The sequence below is a fragment of the Pelodiscus sinensis genome, chromosome 6 (genome assembly GCF_052426305.1).
Source record: "Pelodiscus sinensis isolate ZL-2025 chromosome 6, ASM5242630v1, whole genome shotgun sequence".
Classification (NCBI taxonomy): domain Eukaryota; kingdom Metazoa; phylum Chordata; order Testudines; family Trionychidae; genus Pelodiscus; species Pelodiscus sinensis.
In genome coordinates, this window is record NC_143057.1 from 2,742,776 (window position 1) to 2,760,233 (window position 17,458).

Below are 17,458 nucleotides of genomic sequence, written 5' to 3' on the forward strand. Positions count from 1 at the left end.
GAAGGGGGGCTCGCGCATGAGTGATGCCTGCAACCTTACAGCACGCGGCTGCTGATGTGCGCGGCCCCAGGGACACTGCTACAAAATCTCTTCTCTGAGGCTTGGCGGCAGCGCACTAACTTAATGGGGAGCACCCACAGGGACATCTCTCTTGAAGAAGAACTAGCTGTTACAATGCAGATCAGTACACACAGGAACGTACTCAGCAGAGCAAGAATGCTTCATGGAAACTGCTTGGAATTTAAGGGCATACCTATACTGGAGAATGTAGCCAGTCCAGTGTGCTGAAAAGCATGGGATGGACTAAGGTCTAAAGTCTATACCGCAATAAAAGACCCATGACACAGCCATGGCCGGCCCAAGTCAGCTGACTATGGCTCGGGCTTCAGTGTTAAAAAATTGCAGCACAAACGCTAGCCCAAACCCAATGTCCACACTGCAGTTTCTAGCTTTACAGCCCAAACTCCGTGAACCCAAGTCAGTCGGGAGGAGGAGAGGAAGGGTGCTTGACAAATACTAACTGGAAGGCTGCCCTAAACATAAGGTCCAGCATAAAAGAAAGGTCTCGGAATTAGGAATGAGTGGAAGGGGCTGTAGGCACTTGGAGGAAAAGCTTGAGCTGAGCAGCATGTAATTAAGGCACTGGACTGGCCCTCAAGAAATCAGCGTTCAATTTTTGTTTCTGCCACAAATTTCTTGCGTAACTTTGGGCACCAAGTTAGCAAAACACTGAAGCATTTGTTTAAATCTGATGGACTTTAAGGAGCCTCCATTGCCCGATGAAGAAAATTGCAGAATCAGGTCCTTAATCTTTCTATGCCTCGATTACTCATTTGTAAAGTGAAAATAATATTTCCTTCAGCTACCTTGTTTTCTTAGATTATAAAGTAGGCGGGGGCGGTGACTGTTTCTTCTATGTTTGTAGTTTCTAGAAAAATGGGGCATTGGTTTTGAGTTTCCGGGTCAGAACTGTAATAAAAATTAGTATAATAGATATCCTGTAAATTTCTGCTTTGGGGACAACCTTTATGAAAATTTCTCTGATGCTGTGTTGCATGTATAAATAATGTGCAGGTGACTAATATTCTTATTTATGATTATGTATCTTCCATTGATAGATCATGTGTTGGCCTTTACCAAAGGCTAGTGTAACCCACACACCTAGACTATGTCTACACTAGCGGGTTCTTGTGAAAGAACATCTTGCGCAAGGGTTCTTGTGCAAGAACTCTTGCACAAGAACACATCCACACTGCCATGTGCGAGATGTGCTTTTGCGCAAGAGCATCCATGACAGTGTGAACGCTCTCTTGCGCAAGAAAGCTCTGATGGCTATTTTAGCCCATAGGGCTTTTTGTGCAAGAAACCCCTGCTGCGCATCTACACTGCCCTCTTTTGGAAGAGCTCCTGCGCAAGAGAGCTTACACCTGTTAGAAAAGAGCATAGTTCTTGTGCAAGAAGCCCTCTCTTACCACGTGGTACTGTAAATCTTGTGCAAGAGCAGGTGAGCAGTGTGGACACTCAGCAGAAGAATGGCCCTTTTTGTGCAATAACTCGCCAGTGTAGACATAGCGCTAGGCTGTGTCCAGACTGCATCTCTTTTCAGTAAAAGGGATGCAAATTAGACACATCGCAATTGCAAATGACGCAGGGATTAAAATCCCCCCCGCTTCATTTGCATAAACATGGCTGCTGCTTTTTTCCGGCTCGGAGCTTTGCGGGAAAAAAGTGCCAGTCTAGACGGGGATCTTTCGGAAAATAAAGCCTTTTCCAAAAGATCCCTTATTCCTCTTAAAAGAAGGAATAAGGGACCTTTCGGAAAAGGCTTTATTTTCCGAAAGATCCACGTCTAGACTGGCGCTTTTTTCCAGCAAAGCCCCGAGCCGGAAAAAAGCGGCAGCCATGTTTATGCAAATGAAGTGGGGGGGATTTAAATCTCTGCTTCATTTGCAATTGCGATGTGTCTAATTTGCATCCGTTTTCTGTACCTAGACCACAGCAACAGTTAAGATCAACAGACCTCTACAGCATGGGGTGGGAGCCAGCTGGTTTTTAGCTCAGAGGGTAGAGGCTCCTATACTAAGCCTCCAGAGGGTCCCAGGTTCAAATCCACCTGGTGGTGGTTACACTAGCAACTGCACTTGATAGGTGAACAGAGAGTCTGCTCTCATGTGAATCATTTGGTCCTAACAATATCAATCCTATCTAATGTGTAGGCATCTGGGACTTGCATTCGGTGGTATTTTCTGAAGTGAAATGTCACGTGTGTTCATCTATACAGCAAATGGAGAGTCTCTGTCCCTCCGCTTTTGTCTCTTTCCATCACAGGTGTATTAACACTAATGTCTCCTCCTGCTGTTTGGTGTATCTAGATTAGAAGGAGATCAATGCATGTGTAACTGGAAAGCATGTGAACTGGCGTGTTCTTATCTTTTATTTGGAATTGTAGAAAAAAGCATGGCCTTTCCCAGGTGCACTTTATAGCACCTGTGAACATAAAGGCTTAATGGGACAGATTGTAAGTGTTTACTTTCCCATAGATAAAGATCTTGTTTAAGGGAGTTTTGCCTGAGTCAGTCCTGAATAATGACTGCAGATTTTGCCTTGAGATAGATTCTTATGTCTCACGTGACTGACCTTTTGTGGAAAGTAAAAGAATGTTGTAGATGACTTACAGTAAGTCCCCCCCAATGGATTGTGTGACAATGGAGAGTCATGGCCCCTCAAAGCACTAGAGACTTGTACGTAATTGCAGTATTCCTTCTTCTCAGATTGCCATTACAACAGTGAGCATCATAACTTGAAATGCTGAGCAGAGGTAGAATCAGCAGCTGGGAGGCACCTTGGACTGAAGTCAGCTGTTTCCATAATTTTTTGCGCATCAGTGACTATTTCTGTATCTTGTGCACACTGCTTAAAACTTGGTGGACATGTTTAAAAATGTCGCTATACATTAGCACTCTTTGCACACTTCTTTGGTCCTGGCTAGTTCTACAACAGTATGTGAAAAGCATTCAATGGAATGAAATACTTTGCAAAGACTGAACTATCTTTCAGAATTAATTAGCCTTTTTTAAAAAAGATATATTTTAAATGTTTCTCATGGCTGCACAAGAAAACAAAGCAAATCGGGATGTTAGAGGGTTGGGGATTAATGATCCTTTGCATATAGGGCCCTGCATGGTTACAACATTTGTATCTGCATCCAATCCACACTCTGCAAAAATAGTCCACAGATATCTGCGGATTTGCAGGGCTTTATATTCGCAGTATCCTTAGTCTTTTAATCTATTGTCTACAGAGGTATTAAATGAAAATGTTTCCAGAAGACCACAGCTCAATCTGTATTAAAACAGAAAGAGGAAAGAGTCCTATAAGAACGAACACACTTGCCCTCTGGCGCCTCTCCCCCCACGGCATAAGGTATCCTCTCTTACTTCGGTCACAGTGGCTAAGAGAGCTCTCTCCACATCTCTGCACCATTTGAGAGCAGGCCCTTGCTGACCCCTGCTATTACCACGGAGCATTTGGAATGACAGAGGCAACACTGTCTACTCTACCCTGCTTTAGCAGTGTCTGGTCATTCCCAATCTGCAATGAGTTCTGTGAAGATGAACTCCTGTTCCTGACCCGAGTCCTGTTGACTGCAGTGGTGCCGTCCCAGGACTCCCTGCAGGATTGTGGCCTCAGAAATGGCATGGGACAGTTGGACTTGTCCCCCCTGCTTGTAGCTATGCCAAGCTATAGTAACTCTTGCAGCTCCACTGTGGGGTTGTAGGAAGAGGGACAAATTGTGGACGAGGAATAAGAGAATGCAGGAGGCAGGGACTTATTTAGGGTATGGCTAGACTGGAGGGTTTTCGGAATACCAGAGGTATCCCGAAAAAACTCCGCCGTGTCCAGGGAACATGTCTGCTTTTCCACTTTTTTTTGTGGAAGAGCAAACGCCCTCTTTCAGAAGCCCCTGTAGTCCTCCTCCCACGAGGAAGAAGGGGGCTTTCAAAAGAGGGGCTTTTTCTGAAATTTGGCCCAGTCTAGATGGGCCAAATTTCAGAAAAGTCTCTTCCGACAAAAGTATCTGATAGATCCTCGCCATCTAGCTGTACCCTTACATGCTGCTTGTCTCCAGTTCTTGTTCAGCATGGCCCAGTCGCCCAGAGGCGTTTTGCTATTACAGAAGAGGCAGTCCTCTTTAATTTACTGCAGATCCATTCTCCAGGTAACCCATGGACGTTGTGGGTAGTGAAGCAGAAAATATCAAGAGCCCACAAAATAGGAGAGACAGACTCAAGAGGTTTACTAAGGTACTCAGAAAAGAATACAATCGGTGCATTGAAGAGCCAGCACCACTATAGTATTTTTGTGTCATTCAATACGTTTAATACCCAAAACATCATTATGACTGATAAAAGGAACTGGCTCATTTCTCCTGCAGAGTGCTCCTGTCCACCAAGTGCTAGCTTTCCTAGCCGTTTTTTTTTGCACTGAATTCTCTCTCTCTCTCTCTGACCTTGTTAACACAACCCCTAGCAGAAAATCACGTGAAAAGTATCACAGTGAACCTGCTTGTACCACGATCAGTGGAACTGGAGTCAGAGGGCCAGTGTTCTCTGGAGGGACTGTTATTATCATAGAATCATAGGACTGGAAGGGACCTCGAGAGGTCATCGAGTCCAGCCCCCCGCCCTCAAGGCAGGACCAAGCTCCGTCTACACCATCCCTGACAGATGTCTATCTAACCTGTTCTTAAATATCTCCAGAGAGGGAGATTCCACCACCTCCCTTGGCAATTTATTCCAATATTTGACCACCCTGACAGTTAGGAATTTTTTCCTAATGTCCAATCTAAACCTCCCTTGCTGCACTTTAAGCCCATTACTCCTTGTCCTGTCCTCAGAAACCAAGAGGAACAAATTTTCTCCTTCCTCCTTGTGACACCCTTTTAGATATTTGAAAACCGCTATCATGTCCCCCCTTAATCTTCTTTTTTCCAAACTACACAAGGCCAGTTCATGAAGCCTGGCTTCATAGGTCATGTTCTCTAGACCTTTAATCATTCTTGCCGCTCTTCTCTGTACCCTTTCCAATTTCTCCACATCTTTCTTGAAATGTGGCGCCCAGAACTGGACACAGTACTCCAGCTGAGGCCTAACTAGTGCAGAGTAGAGCGGCAGAATGACTTCACGAGTTTTGCTTACAACACACCTGTTGATACAACCTAGAATCATATTTGCTTTTTTTGCAACAGCATCACACTGTTGACTCATATTCAACTTGTGGTCCACTATGACCCCTAGATCCCTTTCCACCATGCTCCTTCCTAGACAGTCGCTTCCCATCTTGTATGTATGGAACTGATTGTTCCTTCCTAAGTGGAGCACTTTGCATTTCTCTTTATTAAACTTCATCCTGTTTACCTCTGACCATTTCTCTAACTTGCTAAGGTCATTTTGAATTATGTCCCTATCCTCCAAAGAAGTTGCAACTCCACCCAGTTTGGTATCATCTGCAAACTTAATAAGCGTACTCTCTATCCCAATATCTACATCATTGATGAAGATATTGAACAGTACGGGTCCCAAAACAGACCCTTGCGGAACTCCACTTGTTATCCCTTTCCAGCAGGATTTAGCACCGTTAACAACAACTCTCTGACTATGGTTATCCAGCCAATTATGCACCCACCCTATCGTGGCCCTATCTAAGTTATATTTGCCTAGTTTATCAATAATATTGACAGGACATGGAGTGGAACAGGGAACCTGGGGGTGTTAGCTTGGCAGCCATTCAGCCACATGGACAAGGCAGTCCAGAGGTGGAGCTGCCATCTTTCCATGTCATCCCAGGAACATCCCTTTGAGGTCGCCATCCTGGGAGCTCTGCATGAATGCTCAGTGTACACAACCGGCTGCCCAGTTTTAGGGACTCTGGATCATCTTGGCTGTCCTGTTGATTCGTATCTCAGAGGTGGCAAAGCTCATCACAGAGCTTAATCAAGTGGCACTTGTTCTGCTTAACCTACATTCAGCTACCTTCTTTGTGAATGGCTCCGTCCCCCAGGCACAGCATTCACCCCCTGCCCATACAACTCCAGTTAGCAGAGGGACTGTAATTGCGCCAGTCTGGGAAAGGGACGTTAGGGTGATTTGGCACCAGAGGGTGCAGCAGTGACAGAGACAGACAGGACCTGGGACTGAAGGGCTGAGAACCAACCTGGCACGCAACACTTTGCTGGCAAGGGGGCCAGTGTTAAGTGCAGCAGGTGGAGAGCCTAGTGGCCTACCAACAGAGAGCGGTAAAGCTGGGTCTGAGTGAGGCTACAGATTCTGGATTAAAGGACTAGATCCTGCCAACGGGAGCCGCAGGCTGGCGCACGATTGCCAGGGCAAGGGGTGGCCTGGATGGAGCCTCCCTACCATGGGGCTGGCTGGCAGATACCCACCTTTTTCTTGGACTGGAGAGCTCTAAGGGGCTGGGGCCTGTTACGGGTGGGATCATTTTTTGTTTGCAGTGCAAAGGAGTGATGCCTGGGGAAGTTTCAGGATTTATTTCCAACAACCCCAGAAAAGCCTCCTTTGCTAAACGTCAGCTTCTGGGCATGAGGGCGGGCACCCACTGAGAGCCAGCGTTTAAGGTGGAGCATCTACAATGGCATGTGCCTCCCAGTCTCTCCAGGATTATCATGGAGTTTCCAGGAATTAAAGATTATATCGTGGGATGAAACCTCTAGGAATATGTTAACCCCCACCACCACCACCACACCCGCTCTCGTGCGGGGGAGCACATGGTGCACTCAGCACCTACCAAACACTCATGGATGAGGGAAGGAAATACACCACCCCTCTTGCAGTGGCTCCCTGCAGTAGGGTCAGTTACAGTGTTACCAGAATAATAGTCACTCTAATGCATGGCTATGGAGACAATCGGACTAGCTAAGTACACTATTACAAAAGTGATCTTAACATAGGGGTGGGATAGCTCAGTGGTTTGAGCATTGGCCTGCTAATCCCAGGGTTGTGAATTCAGCCCTTGAGGGGGCCATTTAGGGATCTGGGACAAATCTGTCAGGGATGGTGCTTGGTCCTGCTGTGAGGGCAGGGGACTGGACTCGTTCACCTCTCAAGATCTCTTCCAGTTCTATGATTCTATACCATTTATTTGCACTGTGGGGCTCTGAGGCTCCATTTGTTTGCCTGTGGAAAGAGCACAGGAGTAGCCATTTGTCAGCTTGTACTGGAGCTACTTCACGTTTCTCTGTATAACTCTTCATTTGCATAATGTGTATTTATACTGAAACTGAGAACGACCTGCCTACAGAGAAGTGAACATTCAGGATAAGGTTTTTAAAAGCAACTAGCAATGTTTGGCTGCCGCTTTTCTGCTGTGCCCTGTTTGAACTTTAAACGGCAGCCGCTCAGCACTCTCCAAGAATCAGGCCCGTGCTAGGTTTCTGAAGCTGGGTAGCCAAATCACTAGTCCCCTTTGAAAGTCTTATCCCTCGGGCACAGTCACTGTGAATTTCCTCTGTAATGAAGAGCCGCCATTTTCATTTGCTTCAATGAACTTGGTAAATATGAGTAAAAATTCACAACCCTTGCTCAATGGTACAGCCAACAAACCAAGGTAAGCTCCCACAAGAACGTCAGCCTGCAATTGACTTAGCAAAACGTCCTACTTGGTTGCATTGTTCAACCTATGATTTATGCAGCACAGAGAATAAATGTGCACAAAATAAACCTTTAGTCATTGCCACAGGGGAATGAATGAACCTGTTTGTCCTTACTCAAAGCATATGGGCAGTGGACAAAAGCCAAACAGGAGCTCTGTTCTCAACGCTCAGACAGTGATGTGCTTGAGATGATTGCATCCTGAAACATTGCACAAACCCTGTGATGTAACCTGGATTCCTGGCACTAATTTTTCCCCCTCCTCCCTGCCCGCTGCCAACAGACAGAGACCGTGTCCATGCAGTAGAGGTAGGATAATCGTCTTTACTGAATTCCAGATATCAGACCTCAGTATCTACCAGCTAAGAGAATCATAATTGGTATTGTTGCACCAGTTTCAGATGTTATTCCTCCTCCTCTTTTGAATATCGTGTTCAACGCTATATTTCTTTATCAAAGTTGGACATTCAAGCTCTCCAACCAGCGAACAGCAGCGCTGGTTAGATTGTGGATATCCTCCAATGAGCCAGTGAATTTTCATGTGGGGCATTCCGCAACAATGTGATGTATAGTTTGCGGACTATCACACAGTGGAGATGGCAACACATTCACTTACTCAGTAGATAACCACATCTGCCCTGACCAGTCCTAAGCTGGTTTAGGACACACCACAGTCTCCAGGGAAGATCAAACCCTTTCTGCTCAGTGGTGGGATCCAACACAAAGATGTCATTCTTAAAGCACATAAGTGTGTACTTACAGTGCTCTCTGTTCAGCAAAGCCTGTGTTTTGCTGAACAAAGATGAACATACACATTGTAGTCTGGTGGGGCACACCCCAAGGTAGGAGAGGTGTCCCCCTCAGGGCCAGTGGGTGGCCACCCCAACCCACTACACGCAGGCTAAGTCTGAGCCCCGGTTCAGAGCAGGGCTGCCACACTAGGGGTGCATCTAGACTGGCAAGATTTTGCGCAAAAGCAAAAGAATACTTGCGCAAGAGGGCCAGTGTAGACAGGGAAGAACTGTTTTGCGCAAAAAAGCCCCGATGGCTAAAATGGCGATTGGGGCTTTCTTGCGCAAAATCGCGTCTAGTCTGGCCACGGATGCTTTTGCGCAAAATCATGCCAGTCTAGATGCAGCCTAGCAGTCTACGGCCCAGCCCTAGTGCAGGGCAGGGTTGCAGCAGTAAACAGTTTGTAGCCCAGTTCTCCAGGAGTGGGCCCAGTGGCCCAGGCCAGTCGTCAGCTTCCCCTGGCTCTGGTTCCTCACTGGGTTGGGCTGAGAAGGCTTCTGGCTCCCTTGCTGGCTGGGCCCCGACTGGCCTTGCAGGCAGGTCTTTTCCATCCCTGGCCCCACCCCCTGGCTTCCTCCCAGGTGAGTCATTCAGGTCCGGTTCTGCCCACCAACCTTCAAGGAGGAGTGTTTCCCCCTCGGGGTCAGTGGGCAGGCTGATAAAAAAATAGGAAAAAAACCCCCCAAAAACCACTATACACATATACTTGCATGTTTTCCTGAATTGGGCCCTCTCGTGTCACCCAGACGCCCTAACTGGGTTCATAGCCCCATTGTGCTAAGGGCTTTACGTGAAGGGAGACAGTCAACACCCTCCAAAATGACAGGCTAAATACACCCGATGTACAACTGATGGAGGGAAGCACTGATGTGAAGTGATTTGCAAAAGAGCTGAGAACAGAACCTCTGTCTGGAGTCCCAGTGTAGCCCCTACTTACTCTGTCTAAGCGGGTTCATCGGGTTCTTGGAATGGAGTGGGTGGGAACATGCGTGCTAAGGTCAGGGAAAGCAGAGTAGGAGGGAGGGACTGGGAGATGTGTGCTAGGCATTGCGAGTGAGCTGGGCAGACTGGCTGTCATTTCAAGGCAGCGGCCATCACCCAAGCCCGCTTTTTTCAGATGACTTTTGTATGAATATAAACCTGAGCAAACTTCCAGATTTGGGTACAGCTCACATCCAAGCAGGGTGTTCCCCCCACCTCTAATTCTTGAGCTCAGTAGCCGGGTTTCATGTTATTTCCGTAAAGAAGTGATTCATTCTACCTCATGCTGAATCGGCTGCCGTTTGAAGGAGTGCTGCTTTCAATACTGAGCCGTTTGGGATCTAGTCAGTTCTGTTTTGTTTTAAACAGATTACAGACAAGGGTGCTGCTGCATGTCACACAACAGGGGAACCTGATAATGCAGGAGAAACTGTGAAACTAGGTGTCCTTAGCGCTTTCAAACATGGAAAGAGAACTGAAACACTGAAGTATTTTTCGTTCAAGTGCCAGCAACTGAAAGAAACGAGCATTCTGCTACACCACGCAGACTGCCTCCCAAAATGAGTAACACTGTCTGTTTAACCACTCTGTGGCCTCACCCAGGCTCCTTGGACTTGGGTTAAAACAACATGTTAAAAATGCAGAAAGTTGTATGATTTTTTTAAAGCAGCAAGACAATAGTCAGTGGGCCCAATCTTCCATCTATTGGTGCCACAGATTTCAGCCATCGCAGGATGCATGGAATTTCTGCCCCAGATCATAGGCAAACACGGGGAAAGTCTGCAGAACTTTTAAACATCAAATTCACTCAGAACACATTAAAACACTACAGTATGATTTATAAAGAGCTATTTGTATCCCAAGGACTTGAGCTGGCCAAAACTTAAGCATCTGAGTAGCTTTATGGATGTGATTGTTCCACTGAGTTCAAAGTTCTGCTCTGCCATAAAAGGAGAATGAAAAAGAAAAGTTGTGTCTAATATGAATTAATAAGAAGCAGTTATAAGGGCAGGGGACTGGACTTGTGACCTCTTGAGGTCCCTTCCAGTTCTAGTATATTATGATTCTGTGAAATGTCACTGTTTCTGTTCTGTGCGTGTAATGTCCATGATTAGAGATCTTAGGCACAGATAAATAAATAATATCCTTTTTGTTTTATCCCAATGCCCACCTTTTCATTGTTTACTTCAGTCTTTCTTAAACTTTTTAAGACCGAGGAACACCAAACAATTTTTTTTAGGAGGAACACCATGGATTTTTTGTTGAGAGAAAAAAAAAGGTCGGGGGGGGGGGGGGGAGAGAAGTAATTAAGGAAAAAAAGGTGGGGGGAAAGTTATGGAGTCAAAAAAAGTCACCTGCCCCTTTAAGGGCGGCCATTTTCAATTCTGTTGTTCTCCGCAGCACACCTCCGACTGCCTTGCGGCACACCGGTGTGCCAGGGAACACAGTTTAAGAAACAATCCAGCCAATCCAGTAAATCACTTAAGCATGTGTATATTCCCAGTGAAGTTTATAAATAGAAGGACAAGAACCCTTTTTTCAAAAAATGAATCTTACTTGATGTTGAAAACAATAGGAGCCATCACAGACCTTAAATCCACATCAGAGCCTTTTTCTGTGGAATTTTATTTATCTTCTCTGATGCTAGTGGCCATAGTGTTCTCTTCTGAGCATGCTGCCAACCAGGCAGGAATCTGACATTGTGGGCAGCTGAGGCCCAGCTGCCGTACGAAACAGTAATGATACATTTCTCGATATCAACAAAACAACGGAGGCTGATGATGTTTCTGGCAGGAAATGCTCTCTGTTAAATAAAGTAGGCCATGTGGACAGATATTACTGCATTTATTTGCTTGGGGCTGGGAAGAACGGAAAATGATCATCTACTGATAGTTCTTTATGACTTTTTTTTTCCAGTTTACATCATCAGATAGTCACAAAGGAGACATTATCTTGTGGGCAATTCAGCATTTCTCTTCATGAACTTGCATCACACTGCCTCTTGCTGCCCCCTTTATATTTCACATTTTAACCCATATCCAAGGACCCTGGTGAATGATTGACTGCCTCTTGGAACTGACCTATCTAGTGGATGGAGCACTGGATTGGGCCTCAGGAAACTGGTGTCCTATTTTTCACTCTACCACGAGCCCACCTTAGGCAAGTCACTTTCCTTCTCTTTGCCTCAGTTTCCCCCAACCACTCTTTGTCTACTGTGTCTGCTTACACCAAGGGTCGGCAATAGTTTTTGCCTGGGGGCCACTTCAAAAAAATCCACCCATTCCCTGGAGAGGCTTGGCATGCTTCCCCCATCAGGGCCTGGGGGCAGGGGGAGCCCAGGAAGCCTCCTCCCGCCCTGCAAGGAGCACGTGGCACTTTGAAGCACTGCGGGCTCCTCGCAGGGCCGGAGCAGGACAAAGGAAGCTTCACGCAGCTCCCCCGCTCCCAGGCACTGATTGGCCTGGGGGTGGGGGAGCGTACGAATCCTCCTCCCACCCTACCCCTGCCCTGCAAGGAGCACAAGGACCTTCAAAGTGCCACGTGCTCCTCACAGGGCGGGAGGAGACTTCACGCGTTCCCTCTGCCCCCAGGCCAATCAGGGCAAGGGAGCTGCGTGAAGCTTCCTTCGCCCTGCCCCAGCCTTGCGTGAGCGTATGGCACTTTGAAGTGCCGCACGGTCCTCGCAGGGCAGGGGGTAGGGCGGAGGAAACTTCACGCGTGCCTCCCGGCCCTAGGCAAATCAGGGCTTGAGGGCAGTGGAGCGCGTGATGTCTCCTCCTGCCCTGCGAGGATCACATAGCACGTCGAAGTGTCGCATGCTCCTTGCCAGGTGGGAGGAAGTTTCATGCGCTCCCTTGCTCCCAGCAGGGCCGGCTCTAGGCACCAGCAAATCAGGCAGGTGCTTGGGGTGGCACTTTGCCAGGGGCGGCATTTCAGGTAAGCACAGGGACAGTCTGGTATTTTTGCCTACTGTCCAGTAAAAAAAATTCAGAGAATACAGGACACCTGAGATGTCCGGTATTTTCTGGTTTTTTCCCCGGCCAGGAGGCGAAAATGCCGGGTACCTGGCAACCCTACAAACACTCAGTGCCCGGCCTCCTCCCCGAGCCTAGCCCCCAGGCTTACCTGGTTCCGCGAGGCTTCTGGCACAAAATGGCTGCCGGCCAAAAGACCAAGGGGAAGCAATGTCTCCCCTGGTCTTAGTGCTCAACCTCTCCCCTGTTCCTATCCCTACACTCACTCTTAAAGGGGACATGCTGTTTTAATGCTGTTTTATTTTATTTTATTTTTGGCTTAAGTCTTGGAGTCTTTTTTGCTCAACAGCTTTGGTCTCCCCCCCCCTTTTTTTTCCTTCAACAGATTTTTTTTCCCAGTGGTTTTTCTTTTTTTGGGGGGAGGGGGGATTTTTTTGCTTGGGGTAGCAAAAAACCTAGAGTTGGCCCTGGCCCCCAGAACCTAATTAGCCTGGGGGCGGGGGAGCAGCAGGGCCTACATGGGCCGGATCAACCTGCTTGGGGGTCTGAATCCAGCCCATAGAGGCCCTTTTGCCCCACCCCTGGTTTACATCGTATAAGTTCTTGAGGGCAGGGTCTGTTTCTCAGAGTGATGACATCCTGGCTGCACTGAAGTCATTGGGACATTGGCCATTCCCCTCAATAGGATAAGAGCTTCTCGGTTTGTGCAGCAGCTGGCACAATGGACTTGGGACCTCCTGGCACTATCAGTGGGCAATAAGACCAATTAGAAACCAGTTTTAAAGGTAACGTATTTCCTTACTGAAGATTTTAAAACAAACACTGCTTATTACATATTCACAGTCGATAGAGCATGATTAGGAGTCCACTTCGCTCCATTTCTTTTTTAAAAGTTATGAGTATTCATTTTCTTTCTGCAGCTCAGCAACTATATTGCCAGTTGTACTGTGGATGTAGGATTTGCTCCAAACATGCCAATTAACAAAATGATGCCACACATGCATGAATCTTTTTGATTGGTATAGAGCAGTGTTTCTCAGCCAGTGGTACGAGTACCCTTAGGGATTCTCGAGAGAAGTTGGGGGGGGGGGGCGCGGAGAGGGGACACGTCAACACAACTGAAATTTGGAGAAAACTGAATTTTTTGTTTTAAGTTTTACAGCGCTTTATTATTTTTGTACTTTTTACACCCCAAAATTGCATTGTCCACCTGGCTCCGATTATGTTGTTTAAACAAATGTGTTGCAATGGTAGAAAAAAATTGTGTGTGTCTGAAAACAGTAAGTACTGGGGGTACTTATCTATTTTTAAAGGGGTACTTTATAAAAAAAAAAGGTTGAGAAACACTGGTATAGAACACACCCTCTTTTTTAAAGCACAATGCACAAAACCACAAAAAGCTTCATTATGCCCATGTGTCTCTTTTGAGTCCATATGCTTCTTAGACAATCTACAATGATTGCAAAGAGCAGTACATGTTGTGTGGCTCGGCCCAGTGGGAAGCACCCCCTACACAGTGCAGAGAGCTCTAGAGGAGACATTGTGTCTCTCTCGAGTACAACTTGGAGCTAACTCCCTGTGGGGCAGGCTGGGTTCAGATTGCTTCTACCAAGGGCCAGGAATGTACTGCCACAATCTGGCTAGTAGAGTACAGTCCTGCTCTGATTGAAATCAGTGGGGACTGGAGTGGGTCCTCAGTGCACTGGTAGGGTAGGCTGTGTTTTATCCCCTATCTGAACAATGTCCTCATAACACACCACCAGTGTTTATTATTGCAGAATGACATTGCTTAAGAATCAGAGGGATAGCCGTGTTAGTCTGGATCTGCAAAAGTGACGAGGAGGCCTGTGGCACCTTATAGATTAACAGATTCATTGGAGCATAAGCTTTCCTGGGCAAAGACCCACTTTGTCACATGCATGTGGTGGAAATTCCAGAGGCAGGTATAAATATTTATACCTGCCTCTGGAATTTCCACTACATGCATCTGACGAAGTATTGTTTAAGAAGGAAACCAATTTCATTTCCCTTTCCAACCCTGAAAACATTGGTAGATCCCTTTGCATGATCACTTAGCTGGTTAGCTACACCATGCCCATGGTGCTTAATTTGTAACGAACGAGATACCATAGTTCAAACCATTTTTTTCCCATTCACAGCTGCTGCAGCAGGCCTAGAGGTGCTAGGGCTCTGACCGGCCAAGTCCTGTCACCAAACGAAGCCCTTTGTAACAGATACCATGCTGAAGCCCTTTGCATCAAGGCCTGTGTCAAGTTAAACAGGCCTGTCTGTTGTGTTGTTGAAAAGGAAGAGTGGCTTTTGTTTAGATCTTAAACAATTATTACAAGGGCAGCTCTTTAGCGGGCATGTCCCCATCCGACTTACTGTGTCCCCTATGGTAAGTGCTGATCCTTCGGCGATAGAGTAGAAATCTACAGCTGCACGAGCTTTGCTGTGGGACCCTGTGCCATAGACACAGGGGTTTTCTTATGTTAGATCATGGGCCATGTTTCAAGTGATGGCATTTGTTTCTCCTGGAGGGCTGGGAAATCCTTGGGTTCCTCCCTGCACCAGGCCTGAAAGGCTGAGTTGTCCTTTTTGCAAATGAAAAGACATGATGGATCCAGCCTTCCCCCAGGGGAGGACCTAAATATTGCTCCAAGCACTAGCCAGAGGATGACATATAATATCTAAATCAAATTAGTGTATGCAAGAGCTCAGGTCGCACCTGGCCAGGCTGGCCTCCCCATGCAGATCCTGAACACATAGGGCCAGGGCCTCAGCTAATGTAAAGCGGTGTAGCCCCACTGATGCTATGGGAACTATTCCACTTTACACCAGCTGAGGGATCTGGGCCCCTAGGCTCTAGGCAGATGGCGGGAATGTCGCTCTCAGCACACAGAGTGGGCATGTCAGTGTCATGTCAGAAGAAGAGAACAGTTCAGGTGTGACTCACAGGGGTAGCTGGGTATTACAGAGGCAGAGCTGGTGCTAGCATCTCCTGCCCACTGCGGGCTCAGCAGCAACTCCTAGAGTCCTGAACAGCCTAGGGCTTCCGACTGGCTATTTGCTCCAACTCTCTCCTTCCCCTTCCTTCACAGTCTCTAACTCGGCTTCCCTTCACACCTGCCCCTCTTACCTTCTTCTCCCTGCCCTGTCTCCCACATCCCTTCCCATTTAACTGATCCCCTCCCAATGGCTCTCCCTCAATTAAACAATGACGTTAACATCCCCTCTTGAGTGTCTGCCCCTAGCTATCCAGGCTGTCTGGTTGAATTTGACTGTAAACTTTCCAGGCAGGGCCCGTTTACTATTGTACAGCACCTAGCCTCAGGCACTCCCATAAACAATTACAATTATTACTAAGGCTACGTCTATACTGGCAGCTTCTTGCACAAGAACTCTTTTTTTGTGGAAAGAGTTTGTGGAAGAGTTCTTGTGCAAAAACTCTTCCACAAGAGAACGTCTACACTGCCATGTGCTTTTGCACAAGAGCATCCATGGCAGTGTGGACACTCATCTACAAGAAAGCTCTAATGGCCCTTATAGCCATAGGGGCTTCTTGCACAAGAAATTCATGTTGCCTGTCTACATTGACCTCTTGTGGAAGAGCTCTTGCGCAAGAGGGTTTATTCCTCGTGGGGAGAGGAATAACTCTTCTGGAAGAAGCCCTGTTTTACAAGGCTGTGCTGTAAATTTACTTCTGGAAGAATGCTCATGCAGTGTAGACACCCAGCAAGTATTTGCGGAAGAACAGCTGTTCTTCCGCAAGAAGCTGCCAGTGTAGACGTAGCCTAATAGTATTAAGAGCATGCTTGGAATCCGAGTCTCCTTCCTTCCAAGTCCTACCATCGGAGAAGCATCCTCTGAAATCTTTTCCACCCAAGGAGTAGCGGGGGAGAGGGGAAATCACTGGGTAAGAACTGAAATGTCAGCTTTAGGAAGCTTGCCAGATGTCCCAGCGTCTGGCTATTGGCTAGAACAGATGGGAATAGAGGCTGTATAGAAAGACTTCTTCTTTGCACTTGCACATGGAAACGCTTGGAAGAAAATGACTTGTTCTTCATGGCCAATATCGCCCGCGCCCCCTGACCAACGGAAAAAATAGCAACGAGGTACCGGAAAGCCCAGTGACGGGTCCATGGTGACACATGAAGTCTGATAGGAGCCAGGGGAATCCTGCCCCACTGGAAGCCACCGGGAAGGGCTCATCCTTCACCCAGCGCTCCCGTTCCCGGCCTGTCCCTGGGGCACAGGGCCAGCGCTGCCGCCCCTGGTATTCTCACCCTGACAGCCCGAGAGGTGCCCCCCGAAGGCCGGCTCACGTCCCAGCACCGCGGGGCTCGCCGCTTGCCCAGTGGCCGGCTGAACGGGCGGGTGACAAAACCGGCCACAAGTTTCCAGCCTCCCAGCGATTGGGATGCACTCAGCTGAGCCCGCGGCCGGCACGAAGCCCCGCAGCCCAGGCCGGTCGGGGGGCCGCGCGGAAAGCGAGCTCGCCGCGGCTTCTTTGTCTGCAGCCGGCCCGGGCCCGCCGGGCTCGGGGGGGGAAGCGAGTCGGACGCGGCCCGGCCCCGGGCGCCCCCGCCCCCCGCCCCGGCTGCCGGCTCTCACTCACGTGCGGGCCTCCGGCGCCCGGCTGCCCCCGGGCCGGCGCCGTGGTCCCCATCCCGCGCCGCCGCCCGCGCTCCGGAGCCAGCTGCAGCGCGGCACCTGGATCCATCCCGGAGCCCGAGCTCCGCCCCCCGCCGGGGGCTCGCCCGCCCCTTCCCCCGCGGCGCGCCTCCCCCTCCAGCTGGGGGGCTAGGAGAGCCGGGGGGGGGGGCGCGGCTCTGGGCTGGGCAGGGGGGCTGGGGGTGTCGGGGCTGCGCGCGGAGCGATGGGGGCGCCACGGGCCGGATCCAGACCCCGCTTGCCTGACTCTGGCCCACAAGCCTCTGGGCTCCCCCTGCCCCCCACCGTGGGGAGCTGGCGCCCCAGCCCTGTGAGGAGAGGCTGGGGGGGGGGGCACAGAGCTGGAGCGCCAGCGCTGGCTCCTTGATT

At 48.6% G+C, this 17,458-nt stretch overlaps 1 protein-coding gene across 5 annotated transcripts in view; it reads right to left on the minus strand.

The window, feature by feature from the left end:
* Window positions 1–17,174, minus strand: part of GNE (glucosamine (UDP-N-acetyl)-2-epimerase/N-acetylmannosamine kinase) — a 69,667-nt gene extending 52,493 nt beyond the window's left edge. For 3 of the 5 annotated variants that reach the window (XM_075931269.2, XM_075931268.2, XM_075931270.2), the window contains exon 1: window positions 17,034–17,174. In XM_075931269.2, coding sequence (XP_075787384.2) covers window positions 17,034–17,138 — 105 coding nt within the window. In that variant the 5' untranslated portion in view covers window positions 17,139–17,174. The remainder of the gene's footprint in view (window positions 1–17,033) is intronic. The other 2 variants (XM_075931265.2, XM_075931264.2) reach the window with 1 other exon arrangement.
* Between the last annotated feature and the right edge of the window lie 284 nt (window positions 17,175–17,458).